Below are 1,868 nucleotides of genomic sequence, written 5' to 3' on the forward strand. Positions count from 1 at the left end.
CTGTGAGCAAGTACAAAAAATGTGAATGGAGCTGAATGCTGCAGAAGAGAGTAGCTGGGGCCCTCACTGTTATGTGGGTTGGAATTGTTCTCCACCTTGAGCTTCCCTGGAGCCAGCTCCAGGCCTTGCTTGCTGCACCAAGGGACCAGGAAAGTAAATAAGGGACAGGAAGCCAGGGAAGGGGGATGGGGAGACATAAGTCACATTTCAGTTGAGTTGGAGTTGGTTGGCTGGATCATCTTCTAAATTAAGTGAGGCACTTAGAAGAGTGCCTGGCATACAGTAGGTGCTATATAAATGTTAGCTCCTCTTATCCTAAGCCTTTCCACCTTTGACTTTCAGGGCCTTACCCATCAGCAATGAGGCCCAGCCTTTGCTATGGCTTGAACCACATCCTAGAAACAAGATGGCGGTAGAGAGACAGGTGCTTTCCTGAGCCCATGAGGGGTGAGGCCCCTCCAGGCCCAAAGATGGGGAACATCACTGGAGACAACGGCTCGCTGAGCTGTGCCATCGACCACACCATCCACCAGACGCTGGCGCCGGTGGTCTATGTCATGGTGCTGGTGGTGGGCTTCCCAGCCAACTGCCTGTCCCTCTACTTCGGCTACCTGCAGATCAAGGCCCGGAATGAGCTGGGCGTGTACCTGTGCAACCTGACAGTGGCCGACCTCTTCTACATTTGCTCACTCCCCTTCTGGCTGCAGTACGTGCTGCAGCACGACAACTGGTCCCACGGCGACCTGTCCTGCCAGCTGTGCGGCATCCTCCTGTACGAGAACATCTACATCAGCGTGGGCTTCCTCTGCTGCATCTCCATCGACCGCTACCTGGCCGTGGCCCATCCCTTCCGCTTCCATCAGTTCCGCACCCTGAAGGCCGCCATGGGAGTCAGCGTGCTCATCTGGGCCAAGGAGCTGCTGACCAGCATCTACTTTCTCATGCACGAAGAGGTGGTGGAGGACCGGGACCGGCACCGCGTCTGCTTCGAGCACTACCCGCTCGAGCCCCGGCAGCGCAGCATCAACTACTACCGCTTCCTGGTGGGCTTCCTCTTCCCCATCTGCCTGCTACTGGCCTCGTACCGGGGCATCCTGCGGGCCGTGCGCCGCAGCCATGGCACCCAGAAGAGCCGCAAGGACCAGATCCAGCGGCTGGTACTCAGCACCGTGGTCATCTTCCTGGCCTGCTTCCTGCCCTACCACGTGCTGCTGCTCGTGCGCAGCCTCTGGGAGTCCAGCTGCCACTTCGCCAAGGGCATCTTCAACGCCTACCACTTCTCCCTACTCCTCACCAGCTTCAACTGCGTGGCCGACCCCGTGCTCTACTGCTTCGTCAGTGAGACCACGCACAGGGACCTGGCCCGCCTCCGTGGGGCCTGCCTGGCCTTCCTCACCTGCGTCGGCAGTGGCCGGGCCCGGGAGGCCTACCCATTGGGCACCCCCGAGGCCCCAGGGAAGAGCGAGGAGCCCAACGTGCTGACGAAGCTCCACCCGGCCTTCCAGACCTCCCAACCACCCGGAGCGGGAGGATCCCCAGCGGGCGGACTGGCCTAGCTGTGTCACCCCATCACCCACGTGCGGGGCAAAGCAAGACCTGAGCTTGCTCGACAGCTGCTGCCCACTTGGCCAAGGCAGGTGCCTCTTGCTGCTGGAGGGGACGATGGACCTGGGCCACGGGGCCCTGGGTCTGGGCCGCAGCACAACCTCTCTGGTTCCAAGGAAACTGCTGTGGCTGCCGAGTCCAACGGGGCTGCTTGTTGAGTGTGGGGATAAGCCCCGACAGTGCATGGGGGTCGTCTGCTGCCAGCTGGGCGGCTGGTGGGAGGAAGACCTGCTCACCTCCAGGAGGTTTTCAAAGAGAAGCTC

At 60.7% G+C, this 1,868-nt stretch overlaps 1 protein-coding gene across 1 annotated transcript; it reads left to right on the top strand.

Annotated features, from left to right (window-relative positions):
- Positions 1 to 440: 440 nt before the first annotated feature.
- On the top strand, positions 441 to 1,556 carry GPR68 (G protein-coupled receptor 68). Its single transcript, XM_060097939.1, has one exon. It carries the CDS (start codon positions 441 to 443, stop codon positions 1,554 to 1,556), a length of 1,116 nt encoding a protein of 371 aa, XP_059953922.1.
- The last annotated feature ends 312 nt before the right edge of the window (positions 1,557 to 1,868 follow it).

The sequence above is a fragment of the Mesoplodon densirostris genome, chromosome 4, assembly GCF_025265405.1.
Source record: "Mesoplodon densirostris isolate mMesDen1 chromosome 4, mMesDen1 primary haplotype, whole genome shotgun sequence".
In the NCBI taxonomy this organism is placed as follows: domain Eukaryota; kingdom Metazoa; phylum Chordata; class Mammalia; order Artiodactyla; family Ziphiidae; genus Mesoplodon; species Mesoplodon densirostris.

Bases quoted from the DNA above. Each gene is read 5' to 3' on its own strand.
- GPR68 (XM_060097939.1), top strand. From the start codon at position 441: ATGAGGGGTGAGGCCCCTCCAGGCCCAAAGATGGGGAACATCACTGGA.